The sequence below is a fragment of the Hemicordylus capensis genome, chromosome 9 (genome assembly GCF_027244095.1).
Source record: "Hemicordylus capensis ecotype Gifberg chromosome 9, rHemCap1.1.pri, whole genome shotgun sequence".
Lineage (NCBI taxonomy): Eukaryota > Metazoa > Chordata > Lepidosauria > Squamata > Cordylidae > Hemicordylus > Hemicordylus capensis.
The window spans coordinates 29,427,657-29,452,943 of NC_069665.1; the positions used below are offsets into that span (position 1 = coordinate 29,427,657).

A 25,287-nucleotide genomic window follows, 5' to 3' on the forward strand; every position below is an offset into this window, starting at 1 on the left:
GTCACTGGACAATAAACACTTTTCCTAGCCAACCTATTCAAGTTACATGTGGCTTGTGTATGTTCAAAAGGGGGCAGGGGAAAGCCAATTCTCTTCCACACTGTTGGAGTGTTCCAGCCTGGTCACTGATGAGCTTTTCTCACTTGCCACAAGATATCAGCCAAATGGAAATTTGTGGGCCTCTACTTCATCTTAGTCTCTCTCAAACTGGGATATTCCTATTTTAGAAAAATAAAATAAAAGCTGCTCAACAACACAAACAATTCAATAGACAATACAAGTGGAAACAGAAGATGACAACTAGGAAAACAACCAACTAGCTGAACTAAAGATCAAACGGAAGAGATGTTTTTGCACCTTCTTTGGAAGACCAACGGAGAGGGAGAATTGTGGACCAGGCTGAAGGGGGATGATTCCATAGCTTCTTGCTGGGAGACTTTTTATATAATAAAGTTTTGGAACTTGAAGCAGGGCAAGGAGGCTAATTTGTGAACTGCTACTGCTTCTTTGTATATTGTATTTTGTATGGTTATTTTATACTTGTATTTTAAATCTTTTTAGTCAGATTCATGTTTTTATATTTTAGCTTAATATTTTAATTGTGTATTTTTATAGTCTTAATTTTTCTGTGTGAACTGCCTTGGGATTGTTTTAATGAAAGGCGGTATATAAATATAACAATTTTTAAAAAGTTGGTGTGAGGGAAAGCATAAGGAGCGGTGCTCTCTGAGATATGTGAGACCCCAGTTGGAAAGGGCTTGAAAGCTCAGCACAAACACCTTGAATTGAACCCAGAAGCATACTGGCAGCTTAGTTACAGTCGGAAAAACATGGGCTGCATATGTTTACACCGCCGACCTCCAATGTTCCCTCTAAGGCGTGCACGTGCACACACGCTCACACATTTTTTTAATGTCCGCTCAGTTAATTTTAGATTCTGCTCAGGTTGAATCAGGAAGGCCCCACTCTGAATGCACATGGTGCGCACACACTGCCTTGATACTGCTGCCCAGGACAAAACTCATTCTGCACATAGAGGGGGGAAATTAGAGAGAACACTGATTACAGGGCTCACATGTAGTCTCCCATTCAAGTGCAAACCAGGGTGAAACCTGCTTAGGAAAGGGGACAATTCATGCTTGCTACAACAAGACCAGCTCTCCTCCCATTGACCTATGGCCTTTCTAGTGGCTAGGACCCTACTGCTATCTGTCGGTAGGGCACTGAATTACTGCTCATGGCTCCTGCCTCAGTTTTACCACTGTCTCCCTCTGGGATGCTGGAAAAGGACATCTGCAGATTGTTCTGTGATACAGAGTAGAGCCTTCAGCCACTGTGGGTGGAGATGATGCTGTAATCCAAAAACATCTGGGCACCCCGAAATAACCCATCCTTTGACTGCAGGCATTCTAGTTCCAAGTCTGATGCTGCAAAGTTCTCCTGAGCTATCTATCTAATCTACCTGCCTATCTATTTATTTGCATTTATATCCCACGCTGCCAACAAAGGAGCCCAGAGCAGTGTATGTTTCTCTTTACAATAACCCTGTGGAGTAGGTTAGGCTGAGAGGTAAGTGACTGGCCCAGAGTCACCCTGTACGTTTCATGGCTGAATGGGGATTGTAACGCAGGTCGCCCTGGCCCTAGTCCAATACTCTAACCACTACACAACCACACTGGCTAATTGGAACAACCACACTGAATACGAACGCTTGGAAGCACGTTTTCTTGTCAGTCTGTCCAAAAGGGCGTTAGGGACATTAGTTCTGCTCATGGAGACATGATTTCTAGACGAATGTAAGAAGAGAGAGGATTGAGACCAATTTCCAAAACCAGCCTGAAAGCACCACAGCACCCCTCGTACAATGGGCCTGGCCCAGGCAGCAAGCCAAAGGTCAGGAAGCCTGCTCAGAGATTAGATGTCATTTTATTACAGCCCTGCAATGTCGCTGGTTCTCCAAGTCCAAATGTGAATGTACTGACAGTAACTGTTGTTCCCTCTAGCCAAGGGACAGAGGCTCAGATGAAAAGCAAGCCTCCTCTGCAGCGCCTCCCAACTCACAGGGGCATGGAAATCTCAGGCACTTTCTCCTCCTCTTACGGAGCTGACTTGTAAATTACCTAGGTAATTTTCAAGTCACTCCCACAGGGAGGGAAAGAAGCCAATCAGATTGGAAACACCTCCTCTAATGATCCAGGGCTTCCTTTTCTCACTTGCTAGCCGAGATGGAGTTCCTGTCTCAGGGAAACATGTTTGGGCTCCTTTGCAAGCACAAATAAAATCCTGATCAGCCTTCCTCCCAGGTGGAGGCATTTGTCACCACTGGCTGGAGGAAGTTCCCAAGATCCTGTGCCTTTGAAGCTTAACAATTTCCTTTTAGACCAACTAAGTCTCTTTATAGTCTGCCTAAACATCAACAAGCTAGCACCAGCCCATGTTCGCCCCGCTCCCCAGCACCCCTTCAGAGTGAGGAAGATAATGAAGAAAATAGGGAGTGGTGGAATTAGGGGGCCCTCAGGAACTGAGGGGCCTGGGTTATCTGAACCCATTTGCTCAATTATAGCTACACCCCTGCACCAGCCCATCAGCACACAGAAGGAGCCTACTGCAGGCCCCCGCAGCCAAACAATACCATACATGTAAATATTTATTATAAACAAAAATAAAACGGTACTAATAGTGTTTTACCAGCGGAAGCTCGTGCATCTATTACAACCCCTCCTGGATGGAGACAGCCTGGCTATGATTATTCATGCTCTGACAACCTCTGAGTTAGACTACTTCAATGCACGTTGCATGGGGCTGCCTTTGAAGACTGTTCGGAAACTACACTTAGTGCAAAATACAGCTGGAAGACCAGGACAGCCGTGGAGAATGAACTGGGGCTGAAGGGATGGTGGGGGGAGACAGGGAGAACTAGGGGCACAAATGCTCTGCACCAAGCCAGCTAGTAGTTATTATTACTATTATTAAGAATATTTATATCAACAAAAAAAGAGTTGCCATTGCAGCTTACTGGGGAGGGGGGAGATGTCCCCAAAGAGCTCAAAGTCTCTTTCTTTCTTTCTTTCTTGTCAACACCAGCAACAGCCACTGGAGGAATGCTGTACTGGGGTCGGATAGGGACAGTTATCTCACCACTTCAAAGGTGTCTCTTGGCCCAGTTAGCAGGTGTTTGACAAGATAACTAACTTGCCAAGAGCCACTTACCCAGTCATCTGTGGACAAGCAGGAAAGCATTACAAAACTGGTCTCTGATTTGTCGCTGAGCTGCCCTTGTAAACCACAAATCACTAGCACAGGTGCGTGCAGGCAGGTGGACTAGCAGAACTTGGGGTGGGTGTGATGAAACGGGGTTGACTCTATGCTTTCCTGGGATCCACCCTCAGTAGGGAGATTGCTCTGATCCCAAACCTAGGAGCACACCGCTCCTTCAAGGTAGGCTGCCACCAGTTGTAGACTGATCTAACGCCACTGACCAGGCTTAGACACGGCTTCAACAACCTAGAACAATCTGACTTGGGACTTACAGGCACTGTACAGCCAGAGTCCACACAACTTAGCCCTAGACAACAAGATATTATGCTGGAAAACAACGCAACAGTGGCAAATGAGGCACATGGGGAAGATGCTAATTTCCTCCCCTCTGGGTGGTGAGATGCTAAGTGGCCCTATCGCCTGTGTCAGATAAGATTAGGGGATTAGTGAAGGGAAGGTCTGTGAGAGGTGATGCTTTCGCTTCAAGATGATGGAGGTCTGCATTTGTCACAGTGGGCTAGAGACTTTTGTGGATTTATACTAGCATAAAAACACGAGAACTGACCTGGTGGGCCAAAGATTCATCTGGTCCAGCATCCCGTTTCCCTTAGTAGCCAACCAGATGACTCCAGGAAGCCCACTAGCATGGTCTCTAGGCGCCAGCCCTCTCCCCCTGTTGCCCACTTTCAGCAACTAGTATTCAGTGGTAGACTGCCTTTGAATATGGAGGATCTGCCAGGATACCTCTGACCTCATATCTGCAAGGCTCTACTGGCATGGAAGTCCCACGCCATTTTTCTTTTTGTGGTTTGGATTCTCAAAGCGCCCTCCAGCTATTAAAAGGCAGGAAATCTGATGCACCACAAATTACTTCATCGAGACAGGAAATTTTGCATTATGGTGCAATAGACTTGACACAGTTCAAGCTTTTCTAGCAGTACGAGATACTGTACGAGAGTTAGCACTACGAGTACATGAGGAAACCTGATGTGCCCCATTACCAAAAACACTCCAGGGAGAAAACACCATACATCATAACCAGAGAACTGTGGAGTTGGTTTGTTTCCAAACTCTAAAAAGCAAACGTGCAGCTAATCCCTAGCAGGATTTAGCCAGAGAAGTGGAACAGCACCAGCGTTGAGATTCCTGTCAACTTCTGGTCTTGTGTGAGTGACCCACAGGACAGCAAGTGCAAATGTTTGCTTTTCAAGAAAAGAGATGCTCTCGGTTCTCCCACACACCTTGACAGTGGTCCATTTTTTTAATAGCCAGCAGCAGGTCAACAACTCTAGGTCAGCCGGTTTGCTAGAAAGCAGGGCAACGGGAGGCAATTCCAGGTTCGCGGAAAGGATAAGCAAGCCTTACCTTTTGGAAAGATGCCGGTGCCATGGCAGGAGAAGCAAAGAGGCTTCTGGGTGCTGTCGCTTTGCCAGTGAGCACCAGTACGGCACACTCGGCACACGCGCCAATGGTGAGCTGCCTCCCGTCGTCCACCAACAAGCTGCCGGGCACCCGCAAAGTGTACAGGAAGACGGGCAGCCTGGCAACTTGCACCGCTTTTAATCCAAGGCACCTTTTCTTCTCTTGCCTACAGAAGAAGCAGACAAAGGTCTCCACTTTGTACTGCCTGGACCAGGCACTGCTGGGGTGATGGGAGTGGCTGTCCTCATGCTGCAGCCACTGGCCCAGGAGATCATGGTAGCAGAGCAGGCAAGTAGCCACAATCCCAGTGGAGTCAGCAGGCCTGGCCCGAGGAGCCGGTGGGTAAACCGTGAGGAAGGGGAAGAAGGGCTCCTTCTCACCAAAGCGACCAGGAGGGTTGACATTGAGTTGGTACTCCTTGCCTGCTCCCAACTCAGCTCCGCAAATGTAGCAAACGGAAGTCGGGCCTGGCTTGGCCAAAGGGTGCCTGGCCATGCTGTTGGGGTCCCTGGCTGAGAAGACCTGGTGATACCTGCCCAGGAAGCTCTGCACCGAACTGATGAACTCCTCGTTATGGCAAGCGCGGTACATGGCCCACAAATCCTGCAGCACCCCATAGCACTTCCGACAACTATGGACTTCCCAATTCTTGTTGAGACCTTTGGCGTTGGGAGGGCAGGGCAGGAGGCAGAGGAAGGGAAAGTGCATGGTGGCTTTGGCGTTGCCATTGGTGATCTTGGCAGAGACTGCCCGGCCGTCCTTGGTGCAGTCCTCCCCGCAGAGGTAGCAAGCTTCTGGGAAGAGTGGGAGAGGGCCAGGGAGTGCTTCCTCTCTTGGCGGGGTCTCCCTCTTAGCCTTGGGGGCGATGGCATTCAGAGGGACCACATAGAGCCTCTGCAGGACCGGCACGCTGGCCAACTCGAAGCTTTGCCACTGCTGCATGAGCGAGGCAAAGCAGCAGGAGCACACCAGGGTGCTCCCAGAGGGGCTGATGGGCACGGCCCCCGGGGGCGGGCTGTGCAACCACAGGAAGGGAAAGAAGGGCGCCTGGGAGGCCTTCTCCTGCTTCTGCACGTGGATCCGGTGCTGGGAAGCAGGCGTCAAGGGGGAACCGCAAACGTAGCAGGCGGCTTCCCCCAGCGGCGGCGGCGGCGGCTCTGCCCCCCAGGGAGGCCTGGGCACTGGGAGGGCACCACCGCCATTCTCCTTCTGCTCCTCGTCGCTGGTGATGTTGATTTCGCTCTCCTCAGAAGAGCAACACCGCGAAGGGCCCTCGCCCAGGGGTCGCTTGCCCGCCGAGCCGTCGCCTCTGCCCCCTACAGCGGCGCTCCCGGGCGCCCTGCCGCCGGTGCCCGCTGGTGCGCCCTGCGCTCCTCTCCAAAGAGGCGCGTCGGCTGCCCGGGGGCGCGCGCGCCGCTGCCTCTTCTGTCTCGGCTTCTCGGCCGGCGTTGGCAGCCCGTTCCCCGGGCGCAAGGGAGCTTCCCCGGGAGGCGCCGGAGGCAGCGGCTGGTTCCACTCACGGTAGCTGGGGCGGCTGCCCATGGGCACGCTTGGCACCGGGCGCTCCTTGGCGCGCCAGTAGCCGGGGCAGGCTTTGGCGGCGGCGGCGGCGACGCTGTCCTGGGCGGGGGAGCGCAGGTCGGGCTCGGAGAGGTTGTCGGCGGCGTCGGAGAGGGAGGACAGCTCGGAGTCGTCGTCGTCGTCTTCGGCGCCGGAGCCCCCTCCGGGCTGGCCCTCCTCTTCCTCGCCGTCGCCGGCGGGCTGGCTGCGGCCGCTGCTGCTGCTGCTGCCGGGGCGCCGCTCCTCGTCCTCGTGGCCCAGCGCGTAGGAGAGGTTCCACTCCTGGGGGCCCCTGCTGCGCAGCCCGCCGGCGCTGGCCGGCCCGTCGCACTGGTAGGGCCGCTTGAGCCAGTACATGCGCTTCTCCACGGGCGTGCGCGTCCGCTCGAAGGCGTCCCACTGCTCGGCCAGGAAGCAGCGGCACACCGCGCACACCAAGGCGCAGCCCTCCGGGGTCACCTCCTGCGCCCCGGGCGCCGGCTCCTGGTGCTGCAGGAAGGGGAAGAAGGGCTGGCTGTCGCGCGGGTGCCTCACTTGCAGCTTCAGCTCCTTGCCCCGGCTGATCGCCCCGCCGCAGATGAAGCAGCAAAGTGCCGCCGCCGCCGCCGCGCAGGAGGAGGAGGAGACGGAAGAAGAAGAAGAAGGCGACTCGGTGCAGCAGCCGCTCGCCGCCGCGCCGGAGCCTTCCCCTGCCGGAGCAATCGCGGCCATCAGCCGCTGTTTGCGGGAGATCGGCGCCTCCTTCTCGGGATAGCCGCTCATTTCGCCCCCGGGGAGTTGCCGCCTGGGCGGTGGTGGCGAGGGCTGCGGGGGGCTCCCCTGGGCGGCTCGCTCATTCTGCAGGCGGCGGCGGGTGGCCGGACACGCTCCCGGGGAGGAGGGCGAGAGCCGGAGTTGGCGGCGGCGGCGCCTAGTTGGTTTCCATCTGCAGACTTGCTGCTGCCGCCACCGCTTTGGGAAAGGGTGGGAAGGCACTGGGAGCCGCCGCCGCCGCCGGGCTGCTGCTTGGAGGGGGGGGAGAGGAGCGGGGGTGGGGGCTTGTGCTTTTGGCGTGGGGCGCTCCTGCGGGCGAAGGCTGGAGGCGGCGGCGGCTGCCAGCCACGTCCCGCGCCAGAGCTAACTTCGGCCGGCTGGAGGAGCCGCTGCTTGTGCAAAGTTTGGCTGCAAACTCCGTAGCGCCATCTCGCTCCACCGGCGCCCGCTCCTGCCCTCCCTCCCTCCCCAGAGAGAGGCTGCTCCGCGCGCCACCAGCAAGCGCCCCCCCCCGCGCGCTCGCCTGCCTCCCCCCGCAGCACCTCCCGCAACTTGTTCTGCAATCTGCAGCGCGGCGGGGGGAGGGAGCGGGGAGGCCGCCTTCTTCGTCGTCGTCGTCCTCCGGCTGGCTGCCAACAGGCTCAGAGGGAAAGCCCGGCCCGCTGCTTCGCAGGAGCTTCGCGGCCAGTGCCTGCCCGCAGGCTCCGGGCAGCCCGAGGAGGAGCAGAATGGGGCGGGGAGCCCTGGCGGCCGGCTAGGGAGGGAGGGAGGGAGGAAGGGGCTTGGGCTGCTGCTGCTGCTGCTGGGAGCTGTCGGCCCCCACCACATGCTTGCCCACCCAGGTGGCTCGCTCGCGGCTGAAACGCTGGCTTCAGCGCCTGCTGCAAAAGGGGCACGGAGACCCACAGCACTCCGCTCCCGTCCCTTGCCGTGGTCCTCGAGGGACCCTTCCGCGCTTGCGGGGGCTAGTTGGCTCTCTGTCTGGCAAGCAGCGGGGAGCAGATCCGAATGCTGCGGTTCCACATGCATGGAGGGCACCAGCAAAGCGGGCCGGTAAACCTCTGGGGAAAGAGCTCCTGAAGAACCCGAGTATATGCTACGTCCGACGGCCATAGCCCAGGAAACCTCTGAAGCGGCGGGGGTGGGGGTTGCAGATCGGGGGGGCGGGGTGGGGGGCTCTTCACGCTGGCCCTCTGCTCCCAGGTTCTCTCAAACGCTGAAAGGTCAATGCCAGCACTGCTCAGAAGCAGCCCGGAAGCCAGTGAGGCTGGCATCAGATAGCCTCACACGCTCCCTGCAGTGGGTTCCTATTAAATCTCATGCCAGACCTTTGGTCCATCGAGCTCAGCATTGTATACACTGACTGGCAGCAGCCCTTGGCCTGCCCTGGAGATGCTGCTAGGGATCAAACCCCAGACCCTCCATGCCTGCAAAACAGGCCGCCAGCAACTGAGCTACAGTCCTGAGCAAGAGCTTGGTGCTCTGTTTTTTAATCACACCAGATGAAGCTTCTACACAGCGAGCCCCCCCCCCTGCAACGGACATTTGTCATGCTGGCTTTTGGGGACTTCAAGCTAGAGGCACCTCAGTCAGAAGAACAGCCCACAGTGTGGCATGGATTGCCATGGGCTCTGTTACCACACCGTGTTCCATGGGAAAGAGACAGGGCAGAGAAGGCCAGAAGTATAACCAAGAGACAAGGACAAGACTCCCATAGAAGCCCGTCATGCTGTGCAGGAAAAAAAAGCGGGTGGACAAGGGAGGCCCTCTGACTGCAGTACCCTCCAGATGACAGATTGGCTGGCTGACCCGTTTCCCACAGTGAGCAGCAGCAGCACCCACCCAAGAATAAGAACTTGGCCTGCCTGACACAGCTTTGCTCCTAAGAACAGCTGTGCTGCGTTTTGCACATGGGAGACATGTCGTCGCCCCTGGTGCTGAAAGCGTGATGTTCCCCATAACAACTGGCTGCAAAATCAAACAGATTGTATGACATCAGCTCAGAAAACACCCAGGAGAGGAAAGTCTCCTCCTCCTCCTCAAGGGATGCAGTGTGGGTTGCTTTGCAGAGGCCCTCTTGTTCAAGGAGAGAGTGGGAAGAAGACAGAGGGCACTGAATGCAAGCAAGGAACGGGGGGGGGGGGGGGCAACATCTCACCCAAACTGCTCTAAGAGTCAGAGCTAGATCTCACATTTGCATTCATCTATATGCCCAAAAGTGTTTCCTAGAAACAATACTACCTAAAGCAAGCACCGCATTTACTGAGCATACACTTTCCTCTTCAATGCCAGATGTACAAGAGCAGAGTGTGATTTCTCATTTGAAAGGCATTCTGCACAAGATCAGAAGCCCTTTGTTTTAATAAGTATTCTTACACACCACACAATTTATTGCTGGGATTACAGACAGGTTCTAGGACCAGCTTTGTTGAGGACTAGTTCGAATAATCATTATCATTAGCCACATTTGTAACCTACTCTTCCTCCATTGAGTTCAGATATACATGGATGGGAGTTACCCTATTTTATCCTCACATCCACCTTGTGAGGTAGGTTAGGTTAAGAGTGCGAATTGGCACAATGTCACCCAATGAACGTTGTGGCCGAGTGTGGATTTGAACTTGGGTCTATCTGGCCAAAGTCCAGCTGGCTTTTGCAGTCTCTCTAGCCCCCTCTCTAGAATCGTTAGCTGTAGGCAAACAATGACTCTGGCTTCTAGTGTGTTTCCTGGCTGAATTACAAGTACTGGCATTAAGGCCATAAATGGAAGGCCACTGTGGCTGGGATGATTTGAGTTAAAGTGTACCGTTGAGTCGGTGTCGACTCCTGGTGACCACAGAGCCTTGTGGTTATCTTTGGCAGAATACAGGAAGGGTTTACCATTGCCATTTGTCGCGCAGTATGAGATGATGCCTTTCAGTATTTTCCTATATTGCTGCTGCCCAATGTCTGTGCTTCCCATAGTCTGGGGTACACACCAGTGAGGATAAGTGCTTCAAGAGTACCCCTACCACCAGAAGTTAGGTAGGTGGCTATTGGAGAAAGCACCTTTTTGGGTTGGGTGCTCCAGTTACCAAACACTCTCCTCGAAGAGGTGAGCCCAGTAGCTCCTCGATAAAGGTGTTTTTGTAACCAAGCCAAACTAAACGAAATGATCACATATTCTTCCCAGCTTATCCCTTCTTCCACTTCCTCTCTCCCCCTTCTGACTATTTTTAGATTGTGAGCCTTTGGGGACAGAAACTCCTCTCCTTGCTCTTTATAAAGCACCATGTATGCAGATGGTAGTATATACATTCATAATAATCACTGTAAATATTTTCCCATGCCTTCCGTGATTTAGTTTTGCTGCTGGTTTAAATACTCCACCTCTGTTTTTTTCTTTGTTATTCTATTATACGATGTTCTGATTGTTTTTATGAGTGATTTTGTTTTGATGTGAGCTTCTTGAACAACTGACTGGAAAAGGTTTTTTCAGTCAGTTAAATGTTACTTAACATTTGTTAAATATATTAAAATTATTCAGCTCCATTGGCTGGGAGGGGGGAAGAACTGATTTTTTAAAAACCATTTTGTTGGTGTTCAAATGCTACAACTTTGCTTGAAAAGATAAGGATTTACAGCTATGTTAGAAGGGAGGCTGCAATTTACAGAGCTGTGTTTGAAAATCAGGACTAATTTCCCGTGACTAGCCCAAGTGGTCTACTATATTGGGCAGCAGCGATATAGGAAGATGCTGAAAGGCATCATCTCATACTGCGTGGAAGGAAGCAATGGTCAACCCCTTCTGTATTCTACCAAAGACAACCACAGCGCTCTGTGGGCTCCAGGATTCAAAATCGACTTGACAGCACACTTTATCCCAAGTGGTAAGTTGCTGAATTCTATATCAGTTTCCACCAGGTACTGAGGACTACTCCTTTGCTCTGCCCTTGGATGATTTCACTAACTCAGGGGGTTCCCAAACTTGAGTCCCCATAAGTTGTTGGACTACAACTCCCATCATCCCCATCCGCAATGGGCAACAAATTTGAGAACCCTTGTACTAGCTAAATACCTTTCACTTCAAGTACCAGGCAGGCGATGTTTATCTCTTCCTTCTCCCATTAATCAGCTTTGCCTTTTATTTATTTAATTTATATACAGCCTGACTCCAAAGGCTCTAGGATGAAGAGCAACTAGGAATGGTACTGCAGTACCAACAGTTGACCACCAGGTGCTCCAAGGCATTTTTAATTCAATTAACCATTATTTTATTAACAAGGTAATCTAAGTTGGCCCCACAATAGTCACAAATATCATATGAGCCACAATTATGTTGATTTTAAAAGAAAATGGTGTCCCAAGTAATCATGTAGCAGATTTTGAAAGCTATGGCGCAGTGGGGAAATGCTTGACTAACAAGCAGAAGGTTGCCGGTTCGAATCCCTGCTGCTACTATATCAGGCAGCAGTGATCTAGGAAGATGCTGAAAGGCATCATCGCATACCATGTGGGAGGAAGCAATGGTAAACCCCTCTGGTATTCTACCAAAAGAAAACCACAGGGCTCTGTGGGTGCCAGGAGTCGAAATTGACTCAACAGCACACTTTACATATAAAGCACTGCAGATGGCAAGCACCATCTGAAGGGGTATTCCTTTCTCTCACACAAGAGAATGCCTCTTCTACAATGATATATGTATACACCATGTGAAAACAAAGTGTGCTTCCTTCAAAACCCATATGCAATCTGGAAACTGCAACTGGTGCAGAATGCGGCAATCAGGCTGGTCTTCAGGGCTACCTGAAGAGACCACATTACTCCTCTTTTAAAAGAATGACACTGGCTGCCAATAAGTTTCTGGGCAAACTACAAACACAAATGTTGCTTATCACCTATACAGCCCCAAACAGCTTGGGCCCAAGGAATTTAAGAGAGTGCTTTCTTCATGAACCTCTCCACCTGTTAAAATCATTGTGGGAAGGTCTGGTTGTGGTTACCACCAGCTCATTTGGTGGTTACCACCAGCTCATTTGGTGGTAACCCAAACCCAAAACCAGGCCCTGTCTCGGATTGCCCCAGGTTTCTGGAATGCACCCCCCAAATGAAATCAGAACCTCCCCATCTCTGGCTGTTTTTAAGCGACTCTTGAAAAAGTACCTATTTTATCAGGCTCTTTGTTTATAATGTTTTAAAGTTTTATTGATGGTTATTTTCATTTGTTTTATATGATTTAAGGTTTCAGTTGTGGTTGTGTTTTAATTTGTAAACTGTCCAGATATTTTATATGGGATGGTATATAAATGTGATAAATGAATGAATGAATGAAACTGCTAGACTAAAACTCATACAGTTAAGCATACTAAGATTTCTTTAACCAGGTGAGTGTCCTAAACAATTAGCCACAGCTTTTCATTTCATTGGCTAAGAAAGATCTATAGAAATGGAATATTATGCATAACAGTCACAGACATGCAACGTGGTTGGTCCTCACGCACGTGGATGCAAATCCACAGAAGCAAACTGTGGAATCCAGATTTGCAGGGTGAACGAGGTAGAGAGTTGAGCAGGAAGGGAGAGGTAACTCCCAGGAATCCGAGACGCGAAGCCACATATCACATTCTCAGGAGTTCAGCCAGAGTGGCGGTGGCCAGAAAAAGAGGATGAGAGGTACTGAAAGGGCATCTTTCGTTAGTGCAAAGAGTCGTGACGAGGTCACCCATTAATATTTAGGGGGAAGGGAAAGCGGAGATCGGATGGAGGTGAAAAAATAGCGGCAAACAGGTGCTGCCGTGTGCTGGCATGACAGCTTGCAGGAGAAGGACACACTGTTAATAAACAAAAGCCAGCGCAGGTGGTTGAGTTTTGCTCTTCCTTCAAATGCTCTCCTCGATTTGCCCATGGTGTCCAGAACACACATTCCCTCTTACAGCGTCAGAGTCTAATTTTATTACCAGCAAAGCTGCAGGCAGGCTTGCCACTTTCCCCAAACAAGAGAGCGTGTTTCCAAGCCGGTGTTTCATTCCAGGCTCTTCGGTAGCAGCAGGCCCAGGAAAGACGCCTGCTTATGATCCTGGAGGACTGCTGCCAGTGAGGATAAAGAGGATTCTGCTGGATGGGCCATTAGTCTCCTAATGGCAGCTCTTTAAGTATGCGTTTGGGAGAAGCCATGGCTCAGTGGCAGGGCACATGCTTTGCATGCAGAAAGTCCCAGCCTGGGTCTCTGGATCTCAGACAGCAGGGCTGGAAAAGGCTTCCCCTGGGCTGTGGAGCGTAAGTGGCACTGAGCTAGAGAAACTGAGGGTCTGACTCAACTACAGGCAGCTCCTTGTATCCGATAAGATAACTGCAAACCAAAAGGTGAGGATGTGGCTCAGAAGGACAGTGCCTTAAGAATGTGGCCAATAGCTCAGTGGCAGAGCATCTGTTTTGCACACAGAAGGTCCCAGGTTCAATCCCTGGCAGCATCTCCATGCAGGGCTGGGAAAACCCTATATCCTTGGAGAGCTGCTGCCAGTCTGTGTAAGCAATACTGAGCTAGCTGGATGAAAGATCTGACTCAGTATAAGGCAGATTATTTATTTATTAATTATTATTATTAGGGGATGGGGCCACAGCTCAGTGCTAGAGCTTGGTAGCATCTGCAGGCAGGGCTGGGAAAGCTCCTGCCAGCCATCACTACCAAACTAGTTATAAGGCAGCTTCCTATGCTCATAATGCCATTTTAAACTGCCTAGCAGAGCATTTCTCCCAAGGACTAAAGAACACCATTATCATGATGCTCAGCAATAGGCACTGCACTGATGCTCAGCAATAGGCACTGTCCTGGAGAGAACCTATCTATGTAGTCAGTAAGAGTCGACACCAACTTGAGGGCACTTAATCAATCAATCAATCAGCAATAGGCATTTATGTTTGTGCAAAACCTAGGTGAGGAATTCCATTCTTTCCATTCTGTATCCTGATCCCGAACAATGGTTTTTCATGGGAAATCCAGTTGTCAGTCCAGATTTCAGGAATTTCCAGTAGAGCACCCACCCATTCCATCTTTTTTCATTCTTCACTTTAAACAAAGGCCCTGCATATCTTAGTCTTCATTCAGGAGACCACTACATTATGGAGTTTGTCATTTTAAGGCTACATGAAAGGAGAGGAGAACTGGTCTTGGGGTAGCAAGCATGACTTGTCCCCTTAGTTAAGCCAGTTCCACCCTGGTTGCATATGAAAGCGAGACTAGAAGTGTGAGCACTGGAAGAGATTTCTCTCAGGGGATGAAGCCGCTCTGGGAAGAGCAGAAGATTCCAGGTTCCCTCCCTGGCAGCATTTCCAAGATAGGGCTGAGAGAGACTCCTGCCTGCAACCTTGGAGAAGCCACTGCCAGTCTGTGAAGACAATAGTGAGCTAGATAGACCAATGGTCTGACTCAGTATATGGCAGCTTCCTATGTTCCTATGCTATTCTCGCACATGTGCATAAGTATGAAGGTGATTTGGCACTAAGAAGCTGAAAGATTGACAGACTATGTAACATGCTGTCATGCAAATATGGTTGAAAGTTAATTTAATTAAAACTTGATGGATTTCAGAATGGCTATCAGAGTTCTCGGATCAGGATTTCGAGGGCCTATGCAGCAATACTCCATCCATATTCTGCCTTGTGTTCATGTCAACAGCAGTCGAAAGCCATTTGGAATAAAGTACTCAGCTCTAGGCAGGATAGTTTAAAGAACATGGTGATGAGCTGTAAAGTGTTTAAATGAAAAAAGCTCTGGAAAGAAAGAAACTCAGTGTGAAGGGCCTGGTTTGTTTAGCTTTGAGGAAGCAACATAGCAAAGGGAATGTTCTGCTAGCTTGGGGAAAGGCCATAGCTTAGTGGCAGAGCATCTGCCTTGCATGCAGAAGGTCCCAGGTTCAATGATAAGCAGTAGCTCCAGGCAGGGCTGGGAAATCTCTGTCAGAAGCTCTAGAGAGCAGCTGCCAGTCAGTGTAGACAATCCTGGGCTCAATGGACCAAGGGTCTGGTTTGGTATAAGAAAACCTTTTATGCTTTCAACCACTGAGAACTGGCATAGCCTACTGACTGGGGCTGGTTTGGGTAGAAAAGCAGTTTACATTTGCAATGCAGATATACCCATAATCACATCCCACAGCAGGTTACAATAGCAGGGAAGCCCTTCTAGTATCTCATTCTGATGAGTCTTACAAAGAGAGAAAGAGAGAGAGAGAGAGAGTGTGTGTACCTGACCAGCTGCATCTAGCAGAACCAGAGTGATGCTGCAGTGCTCCTTTGGGCCAGCCAGGATGCTGCCGTGAGCGCTGCCGTCAGCATCCTGACTCTGAGAGGAAAGCTGCTGAGCACTTACTGTTAGAGTCTCTTTGCTCCACAAAGCACTTTTGTGGCATCTGCATCAAAATATGTAGCCCTCTCAGCATCTAGAGGACAAACAATCTCCGGAAGCCTGCACACCCAAAAAAGCCTCTGCGTGGGGTGAGGGGGTGGTCATTTGGGAAGGCTGAAGTTGGGAGTCACTCCACCAGCTTTCCATTCCTTCCCAATGTCAATAAGGTGCTAACTGGGCCAAGAGGCACCTTTTTCAAGGGGTGGCCTTCTTATATGTAGCGGGGGGGGGGAGCAACTGGCCCTATGCAGCCCAGCCCAGCATCCCTCCAGTGGCTGTTGCTGGGCCCTCCCTTGTGTTTCTCTTTAGACTGTGAGCCCTGGGGACAGGGAGCCATCCTATTCCTTTTCCTTTATAAACTGCGCCGAGGGCTCCCCCCCCCCTTTTTTTTGGTTGTTGAAAAGCAGTATGTAAATCTTCTTAATAAGCCGCTTCCTTTGCTCGCGCGTTTTCTTAATGTGCTCTTCATTGCCTGTAAATTGGATCCGGCTATCTGGACTGCTGCAGGCTGGGCACATGATGCCAGCAGAACAGAAAAACTGATTTGGTCACGCTGGACAGTGTGCAATTGCTGGATTTTAACCCAGAATGCATCGAAAAAAGCCTTGAGTGCATTGTTCCGAGAACAATGTGGATGCAATCTCGAGATAAAAATAGCTGGCTTCCTTCCAACCCATTGGACTAGGGCAAAACAGCAGAAGCAGAATCTATAAGGATCTACGTGGCTTAGTTCCCAAACACTCCTAAGAGAACACACCTTGGACGGCAGAGGCACCGGAGCTAAAGCATCAGCACAAGCAGACACCCTCAGAGGAAGCCTTGGTGAAGAGCTCCGAATGAGCGTCCCTAGATAAAAGGCCCAGGAGAGAGAGAGGTTTCCCCCTCCCTTGAAGAAAGGCCAAAGGTCAGCGTGCAGCTGTGACTCACCGCGTGGCATTCCGCCCGCCGAGGCAGGAGCCGGCCAAGGCTCCGTATGGTGTGAGGTTTTTGAAGCATTCCCTTTTCATCTCCATGGTGCCAAGTTCATACGCCAAAGTGCTCTGTCAACGCAGAAGAATGGCTGCGACTGTTTCAGACACAAAAACCAAAAAACCCCTCTCCAAATCCTCCAAACTGTAATTGAAAAACTAAGGTGCTTATAAAGCTATAAACCATTAAATGAGGGCAAACCAGTTTTGATTCCAGGGCTTCAGGCAGAGATACCTGAAGGGGGAGGGAACACACACTAAACCTAACCTTGGGTCCCCAGATGTTGTTGGGCTACCAACTCCCTTGGCCATTGGGGCTGGGATGATGGGAGTTGTAGTCATAAGAACATAAGAACAGCCCTGATGGATGAGCCCCCAAGGGCTATCTAGTCTAGCAATCTGTTTCCCACCGTGGCTCACCAGATGCTGCTGAGAAGCCCACAAGCAAGAAGAGATGAGGGCATGGCCCATCTCTCCCAACAACATCTGGAGAGCCCAGATTGTGAACCCCTGATGTAGACAGTATGGAGCCACATGGGATGATGCTCCAACTCAGAGCTCCAAGATACGGGGTAGCAAAGCAATTGCTTTGTAGGGGTATCTGCTCTGCCTGCACTTATGCTTGCATACTTGCAAAGACAGTAAAATGCCAGAATTCTCCAGGGCTCTTTCATCCAAAGGAAATAAAACTCTGAAGCTTCTCAACACCTGAGAAAGCAGGAAGCAATACTATAAAGTGGTACAGATAGTGTGAAAACAGTTCAAAACACTGCACTCAAGGATCGTCACAACATTATTGTGAATAGCCCCGAACAGAGGTGGTCTTTTAATGAGACGAGGTACAGCGGTCACCTCACAGGGCAGATCATTGGGGCATCAGCTGTGTGGCAAAATGCCCCTCCGCCCATCATCAGAGCAGCTCTGTGGGACCCATTCTCCCCACACCACTTTCAAAGCTTGCAAGGGCGACATTGCTAAGGGGGCTAACCCCTACTAGGGGTGTGGGGAAAGGCAGCATTTGGCACCCCAACACAGGCACAGCAATATCTTGGGCCTGAGGTTCAAAGCGACCCTGGCTTGGAATGAGATGTCCTCAGTCAGTCAGTTGCTTGCAAAGAATCCCTCCACTGGCGCTTACAGCTGGTGGAAGTTAGTAAGAGAGGAAATCAGAAGGCCAAGAAGTGTTCCCTTCTTAGCAGATGCCCTGCTGGCTTTGCTGAGCTTGGGATCAAGGTCATGGGCCAAGGTGTCCCTTCAGTGTGGTCCTGATAAGAATTGGTGGAAGTCTTTGTTTGGAGGGCTCTGGCCAAGGGACTGCAAAGGGAGCCAAGCTTGCACACACAGGATGTGCTTGTACCGAACAAGTCAGGTATGCATTCTTTGCACAGAGAGCAGCAGAGCAAAGGAAGCACATGTGTTGGGAAGGGAAGATAGAATTCGAGAGAAACATACCAAAGAGAAAAATGCATGTTTTTACCCCCACAGACAGGGAGCTTGGGGCAGAAACTCTTGAGTGGCTTCTTAAAGACAGCAAAGGAAACCAGGGAACAGACTTCCACCAGGAGAGCACCCCAAAGTTGGGGGGGGCAATAACAAAAAAAGGCCCTGTCCCACAGCAATCAAGCTCCTCTCAATGCCTGCACATGTAAGAGAGCCCCCTCCACTCGGGTGGGCAGAAACTTTCAGGAGCACAAGGTCTTTCAGGTATCCAGGACCAAACCAATGTGCTCCATGCTCATAGCTGCTGTACCAGAACATAGGGCAGGGGCACTAGACAAGAATGTGTCCTTTCCCCCATCTCCATCCCCAGTGAAGTCAGTGGGGGCTGCCTAGCCTCTGCATTTCAAGCAAGTCTCTGGGAAGCAGCCGGACGGGAGAGAAAGTAGACTCCCGAACTCCTGCCCCATCCAAATTATATGTCAGTTCATCAGATTGCTTTGTTCTTCACACACTTCAGTGACATGAAAACAAACCCCAAAGCTAGTTCATTTTAAGGCTGTGCGCTCTCTCTCTCTCTCTCTCTCTTTTTCTTTTCTTTTCTTTTGGAATGGCTCTGGCGGAATGCCACCAGGAAGAGGGGGATGGAGGAGAAATTGGGGGAGGTTTATACATCTATGAAGGTCTCTTCCATAAAAATGCATTCTGGCTCTCAAAACCTCCCGCTACAAATCAGCTCCCAGCCGTTCCCTTCCTGTGCCGACCTGCTGGAGTCTGCTGTTATTCTTGGCAGGGTGCCCTGAGGAAGAAAAATCAGCCCCCTACACATACTCCACCACACTACCCCACCCCCAGCTCCCAGCGGCTAGGGAAATGCTGATGACACGACACCTTCCAACATCCTTCAAGGTCAGGAAAGGAAAGTTAGAAAACAGGCAGACACCACCACGTAGAGGGTTCTTTTTAAAAGAGCTGGTTATTGCTATGCTCAGGCATTTTCTCAATGCTGCCGGCTCATTTTAACCAAAGCAAAGCATCAGGGTTTCAAACTCAGCTCATCTCTCCACATCTGTAAGATGAAGCTGATGTTACTTTTGCTCACTGGCTTACCCAGGGGTCTCAAACTTGGGCCCCCAGATCTTGTTGGACTACAACTCCCATCATCCCCAGCCACAATGGCCTTTGGCTGCAGATGATGGGAGTTGTAGTCCAGCATCATCCAGGGACCCAAGTTTGAGAACCACCACCTTACACCTAATCTCTCTGCCAGATGTTTATCAAGATTTAAAAAAAAAAAAATCCAGAGAGATGATTAAATTCTACAGCTTTATAGAAGGAACTTGTTCCCTTACTGAAGGAGGACTTGGCTCCATGAGCTGTGATCAAAGCCAGGAATCAGCTTTGGAATGTGTGAAATAAACAGATGCTTGTGGCTGCTGACAGTGTCACCCCAACACTATGGACATGATTCCTTTTAAAGTTCTCTGATGTGCAGCCCAAATCTATGCATTTTGATACATCCCACTTTGTTCAATCTTTGTTTACTTCCAGAAGTAAGTGTGCATACGATTACAACTTTCATCATTATTGTTATGGCTACTGCAGGGCAGAGAGCCAGTCAGGACATAAAGTAAAAGGTAAAGTGTGCCATCAAGTCAATGTCGACTCCTGGCGACCACAGAACCCTGTGGTTGTCTTTGGTAGAATACAGGAGGGGTTTGCCATTGCCATCTCCCGTGCAGTATGAGATTATGCCTTTCAGCATCTTCCTATATCGCTGATGCCCGATATAGGTGTTTCCCAGCGTTTGGGAAACACACCAGCGGGAATTTGAACCAGCAGCCTCTGGCTTGCTAATCAAGTCACTTTCCTGCTGCACCATTAGGTGGTTGGTCAGGAGGTAGCAAGCATGAATTGTCCCCTTTGCTAAGCAGGGCTTATCCTGGTTTGCATTTGGATAGATGACTACATGTGAGCACTATCTGCTCTAAGATATTCACCTTAAGGGATGGAGCTGTAGCTCAGTGGAAGGGCATCTGCTTGCATACAGTTCAATCCCTAGCAGCATCTCCAGGTAGGACTGGGAGACACCTTCCTGAAACCTTGGACAGCCACCACCAGACAATGTAAACAATACTAAGCCAGATGGACCAAGGGTCTGACTCAGTACAAGGCAGCTTCCTATGTTCCTATTGTGGCTTCTAGTCTATTTCCTATTCCCAGTCCTTAGGTGGGTGAGTTGGAAAATAACTGGCTAGTCTTCAAACTGGTGGGACCCACTTTTTTGTTGTTGTTGTTGTTGTTTTTTACACTACAACTCCAAGGTCCTCAAACTTGAGCCAAGTACAAAACAGAGTTTTGCTCAAGAAGAGGCAAAGCCAGATGCAAAATGGCAGCTCAGGGGCAGAACCAATTTCTTACTGAGTCCTACATTGGAATGCATTGATTGATTGATTAAGTGTCATCAAGTTACTGTCGACTCTTAGTGACCACATAGATAGATTCTCTCCAGTATGATCTGTCTTCAACTTGGCCTTGAAGGTCTCTCAGTGGTGCATTCATTGCTGTCATAATTGAGTCCATCCACCTTGCTGCTGGTCATCCTCTTCTTCTCTTTCCTTCAACTTTCCCCAGCATTATGAACTTCATTATGGACTACAACTTGACATGGTTGACACAATCAAAGGCTTTTCTGTAGTCAGTAAGACACATATTTACTTCTTTTTGGTATTCTTTGGCTTTCTCGATTATCCAGCGTGCGTCAGCAATAATGTCTCTTGTTCCTTGGCCTTTTCTGAAACCAGCTTGAACATCTGGCATTTCCCTCTCCACGTAGGGCTCTAGTCTGTGTTGGGTGATCCTGAGCATTATTTTGCTAGCATGTGAAATTAAGTGCATGCGATAGTTCAATCTGTAGTGCAATCTGTGAAGTCTCCTTTCTCCTTTTAAATGGGTATGTAGACTGACCTCTTCTAATCTGTTGGCCACTGTGTCATTCTCCAAATTTGCTGGCATAGTTTGGTTAGAGCCTTGACTGATTCTTCTTCTGTTGCCTGCCATATTTCTGTAGCTATTCCATCAATTCCTGCAGCCATGACCAGAGTGCTGATCTAACTTCATCTTCCCATATGAGAGGTTCTTGCAAGTAGAGGATATCTTCTAGAGTATCTTGGATGTTGACATCCCTGCTGTACAGATTTTCCATATACTCCTTCCATCTCTAGCCTTCTCTGAATCAGTTACTATCTTCCTTTGGCATCTCAAAATACCAGTCTGAGGATGGAACTTCCTTCTCAGAGATCTTTTTGAAAACTTTCCTTGTTTTTCTGTGTCTATTTCCATCCTCAAGGTCTTTACAGATGTCATTGTAGTACAGCTCCTTGTCTCATCTGACAGCTTTCTGAAATTCCTTATTAAGTTCCTACATGAGGACTATCTTTCTTGACTTTGGCTTCTCTCCTCTTCTTGGCAATTTCCACTGTCTGTTCTGACATCCATTTTGCTTTCTTCTGTTTCTTGGTCTTTGGCAGTCTCTTTTCACATTCGTCTTTAACAACTTCTTTGATTGCATTCCACAGTTCCTCTGGTTCCCTATCAATGAAGTTCAGAACTTCAAAGCAGCTTCTGATGTTGTTCTTGAAAATGGTGGGTACATTCTCAAGATCATATCATAGAAGCTGGATAGCTTTGTTTTTCCGCTTTAGCTTGACTTGGAACTTGCACATGAGCACTTCGTGATCTGTTCCACAATTGGCCCCCGGCCACATCTTTGCTGTTATAACTGAGCTCTTCCACCTCCTTGCACCAATAATGTAATCAATCTGAATTCTGTGTACTCCATTTGGGTGATGTTCATGTGTATAGGTGCTGCTTTGGTTGTTTGAAGAATGAGTTAGCCATGAAGAGATCATTGAATTGGCAGAAACTAATAAGTCATTCTCCTGCTTCATTTCTGTTTCCTAGGCCATACATTCCGACTGTGTTTTCTTCCTTACCATTTCCAACTTTGGAATTCCAGTGTCCAACCAACAGCATCCAGGGGCATATCTAGGGTAGGGCAGGCAGGGCACATGCCCCGGGCGCCACTTGAAGGGGGGGCACCATTTTGTCAAATTAAAAAAAAGGCTGCCGAAAACAAAATGGCCACCATGCATGCTCAAATGGCCTCTGTGAGGCCCTAGGTCATGCCAGGCCTTGCAGAGGCCATCTGAGCATGCACGGTGGCCATTTTGTTTTCAGTGGCCATTTTTAAAAAAAGATTATTTTTAAAAATGGCCATAGCACATGCTCAAATGGTCCCTGCAAGGCCCTAGAGGCCAGCGGGGTGAGGGGGGACCTTTGCAAAAAAAGCCCAGCCTTTAGGAAGCCCCCCAAAGGGACTACAGGTTATATATATATATATATATATATATATATATATATATATATATTAAGACACTGTACACATATTCAGATTGGCACTATGTACAGAGAATCAGGGCTTGTGAATACCGAGCTGAGGCTAGGATTGTATTCATTTGCTCGCTCTTTGCTTCTTGTGATAAGTGAGTTAAATGTGATACCTTGCTAATATGGCAATTAATGGTGAGTTTGTCTTTGAATCAGTGTGAAATCCTTAATATTAAGTCCCACTGGGAGTTTCTTACTCTCTTTCTCTCATTTTAACTGTCTTTCTGAAAGACTAGAATATATTCCAAGCAGTAACACAGTTTACTCTGCATATCCTTTAATTATTTACAGAGTATCTGGGAAATGTCAAATTCTCCATTGATTTTTAAAAATTATGTAATGGTGATGCTACAATGCATAGTAGAGAATTAGACAGGCACTTCTGTTTAGTTTTCCAAGTACACCTCCACATAGTATTTGGGTATTTCATGAGCCCCCGCATACTGAAATTTGTAGTTTTCCAGCATTTTTTGGTCTGGCTAAGTCCAATGCTAAATAGTTTTTGAAATATTAAAAGATTAACGAGCTTGACTTGTATTTTTCAGCTGATATTATGGTAAAGTTATCTCAAAGATGGGTGTCAGATGCTTGGACAGGGGGTGCAATTTCAGTGTTTGCCCTAGGCGCTATTTTCCCTAGATACGCCTCTGCCAGCATCACATCTTGCTTGCATGTTCTGTCAATTTCAGATTGAACTTGTGCATAAAACTCATCAGCTTCCTCTTCTTCTGCATCAGTCGTCGGGGCATAGACTTGAAGAACTGTCATGTTAAAGGGTTGTCCACAAAATCAAATTGATATTAGTCAGTCACTGACCGCATTGTACCCTAGTACTGTCATTGCTATATCCTTCCTGACTATGAAAGCAACACTGTCCTTCTTTGTTTTTCATTCCTGAGTAGTATACGGTATGATTTCTGACTGTTCTGTCCTGTTCCAGACCATTTTAATTCACTGATGCCCAAGATGTCAATCTGTAGTCGATTCATTTCTTCTTTCACTGTATCAAGCTTTCTCATATTCATGCTTCCTACATTCCATGTTCCCATTGTAATTCTGTCTTTGAAGCTTCGGATTTTATTTTCCCACATGGCAACATCAGCCGCTAGACGTCCAAAAGGCTTTAGCCTAACTGCGTCATAAACACCATCGGTACTCTGAGAGATCCTCAGCAGCATATTGAGTACCATCCGACCTGAGGGGCCCATCATCCGGCACTACATCGACAATCATTCTATCTTGTCTGTCCATGTGGTTTTCTTGGTAAAATACAGGAGTGGTTTACCATTGCCTTCTCCCACACAGTAGCAAATGATGCCTTTGTTACCACTAAAGTGACCGTCCTTCCTATATCACTGCTGCCTAATATAGGTGCCTGCTTGCTTTAAGCTGGGCAGCTGGGATGACCTTCACACCTTCGGTGACCCTACTGGGAGTATACCTCCCAGCGTACTTTGCTCATGCCTCCCAGGAACACCCCCACCATGATGAGGCAGCATAGCAGGACTTCAAGGGGCATGGTCTGCATACACAAGAACAAATCTATATCTGAGTTACTACAGATGAGAGATACTAACACAAAACTCTAGAACTGGCCAACAGACAGATCTGAACAAAGATCTGGTCAAAGGAAATCAATTAATACTCCTATTTTAGATATGAGGTCAGGAAGGCTGGAGAGAAGCACAAGGCCAGCAATGGCAGAGATTTCTGTTTAACCTGCAATTTTACATACTCTTGTTAAACTACTGGAAGTAAGAAACTTTTGCTGATCTACTGCAAATCATCCTAAGATCTACCATTTGATCTCCATCTATCATCAGCACCTCGGTTAGAATATTAAAACCAGAGCCAATAAAGTGCATGATTAAACATCAGGTGAAATAAAAACACACACCAAAGAGCAGCTCACAAAGCATAACCCTGATTGCAGAAAGCATCACAAACTGAGAGGTCATAACAACTACAGCCATCAGCCGATTAATGGTTTTTAAAATTGATCAGCTGTCAGGCTGTTAAGAAATCTATGAGTTAATCAATAATATGTAAATAAAGGTGCCTAATGCATACTATGGACCTTCCAAGCACACATTTTAAGTGTCCATGTAATCTATAATTTTGTTTATTAGTTAAAAGCAATGTCTTCACATTGACCCACAAAACACCTCTTTAGTTTCTCAAAACCAGTATATGAGGGGTCATGGAGAGGGGAGGGTTGGAGCAGAAGAGGCAAAGATTAATGTCATGTGAAATGAAGTGGTGCCAAGGGGAAAAAACAGAAATTTATTTCTTGGCACTGAATAAGAATGTGCCAAATCATTTGTGCTGGAGGAACAAAGATGTTTGGTCCATCTAGCTCAGTACCTACACTGACTGGCAGTGGCTCTCCAAGGTTTCAGGCAGGAGCCTCTTCCAGCCCTACTTGGAGATCCTGCCAGGGACTGAACTTGAGACCTTCTGCATCAGTGTTCTATCTAACAGGAATTCCTAGATTATCCCAGAGTGGACTACTACTCCCAGAATCCCCAGCTGCAATGGCACCACTGAATACACTACTGAGAGACTTTAAAGGCCAAGTTGAAGACAGATCCTCCTGGAGAGAATCTACCTATGTGGTCGCTAAGTGTTGACACCGACTTGACAGCACTTAATCAGTCAACAACATTTGGGAATCCCTGTGAGAAGGAACACTGTTCTGCATGCAAAGCAAATGTGCCATGCCCATCCTTGGTAAATTACTCTCCACACACACACATTGCACAGTATATTGCACCAGGGGTCCTCAAGCTTGGTTTCCCAGGTGTTGTTGGGCTACAACTCCCATTATCCCCAGACAGTGCTGCTGGGGGGTGATGGAAGTTGTAGTCCAACATCATCTGGGGACCCAAGGACAAGAACCCCTGCATTACCCTTATGTGGCATTACAGCTGCAAAGCCATGAAGGAGGATTGCTATGTCTCCATCAGAAAGAAGGGTTGTCACCCTTTCATAAGGTGGAGCTGGCAGAAAGAATTCCTGGCTACAACAGCAACCTAGAGATACAGGCATGGATCACAGTGA

At 48.8% G+C, this 25,287-nt stretch overlaps 1 protein-coding gene across 4 annotated transcripts in view; it reads right to left on the bottom strand.

Moving 5' to 3' along the window:
• Positions 1 to 25,287, bottom strand: part of GSE1 (Gse1 coiled-coil protein) — a 380,250-nt gene that overhangs the window by 320,245 nt on the left and 34,718 nt on the right. For 2 of the 4 annotated variants that reach the window (XM_053270503.1, XM_053270501.1), the window contains exon 1: positions 4,624 to 5,939. The exons of the other annotated variants lie outside the window; for them this stretch is intronic. In XM_053270503.1, coding sequence (XP_053126478.1) covers positions 4,624 to 5,622 — 999 coding nt within the window. In that variant the 5' untranslated portion in view covers positions 5,623 to 5,939. Of the gene's footprint in view, positions 1 to 4,623; positions 5,940 to 25,287 lie in introns of those variants that run through there. 4 annotated transcript variants of the gene reach the window in all.